Below are 832 nucleotides of genomic sequence, written 5' to 3' on the forward strand. Positions count from 1 at the left end.
AGTATTTGTAGTATACATGATAATTTACATTATTTATCAGGTGGGTTATGTGATGGTAAATATAAAGAGCAAAAATGGAATAACTAAAACCATTGTCTGAATAACTGCAGATAATCTACATTTCTAATTCTTGTCTTTTCTCATCCTGTCAGCAGCAGCAGCTGGGCAGACGTCTCATTTTACTGTCAGACATGGAGATGAAGTCACTTTGCCCTCTGATTGTGCTCAGGTTAAACTGAATAACTGTGATAAAACTAGATGGATGTACAGTGATTTTAGAAATCCAGCAGTAACACTGTTTGAAGATGGGAAGATTAATAAAGATGCTCAAAGTAAATCAGACAGACTGAGAGTTACAGACAACTGTTCTCTGGTTCTAAAGGAGGTCAGAGATGAAGATGCTGGACTTTACATCTGCAGACAGTTTGATACATCAGGACATCAACAAGGACAATACTTTTCGGCTTATCTGTCTGTTGTTAACAGTGAGTTTTTTATTTCAACGTGTTTCTGCTGAAACTGTCCAGCTAGAAACACAATTAGATAATTATCATAATAATATTAATGAAGTTAATTTAATATTGTTTTAATTCTGTCACAATATCTCCATCTTCACCAGTAACTGAAGTGAAGAACAACAATAAAGTCACGTTGAGCTGCTCTGTTACATCATGTGACAGATGTCGACACACAGTGAAGTGGCTGCAGGAGGAGAAAGATATTATTCAGAACAACAACATAAAGACATCTCAGTCTGACTGTTCAGCCTCTCTGACCTTCACACCTCCTCATGTTTACACCTCAAAGAGTTCTGAGTCCTTCATGTGTCGAG

General features: G+C 36.9%; 1 protein-coding gene across 2 annotated transcripts; it reads left to right on the forward strand.

The window, feature by feature from the left end:
* Nucleotides 1–152: 152 nt before the first annotated feature.
* LOC106537380 (uncharacterized) lies at nucleotides 153–832 on the forward strand (the record flags this gene model as incomplete). Of its 2 annotated transcripts, XM_014034763.1 has the most annotated exon segments (3): nucleotides 153–229; nucleotides 383–485; nucleotides 620–832. In XM_014034763.1, coding segments are annotated over 3 exon segments (393 nt in total), but the record flags the coding sequence as incomplete, so codon positions are not given.

The sequence above is a fragment of the Austrofundulus limnaeus genome, unplaced genomic scaffold (assembly GCF_001266775.1).
Source record: "Austrofundulus limnaeus strain Quisiro unplaced genomic scaffold, Austrofundulus_limnaeus-1.0 Scaffold2282, whole genome shotgun sequence".
Taxonomy (NCBI): Eukaryota; Metazoa; Chordata; class Actinopteri; order Cyprinodontiformes; family Rivulidae; genus Austrofundulus; species Austrofundulus limnaeus.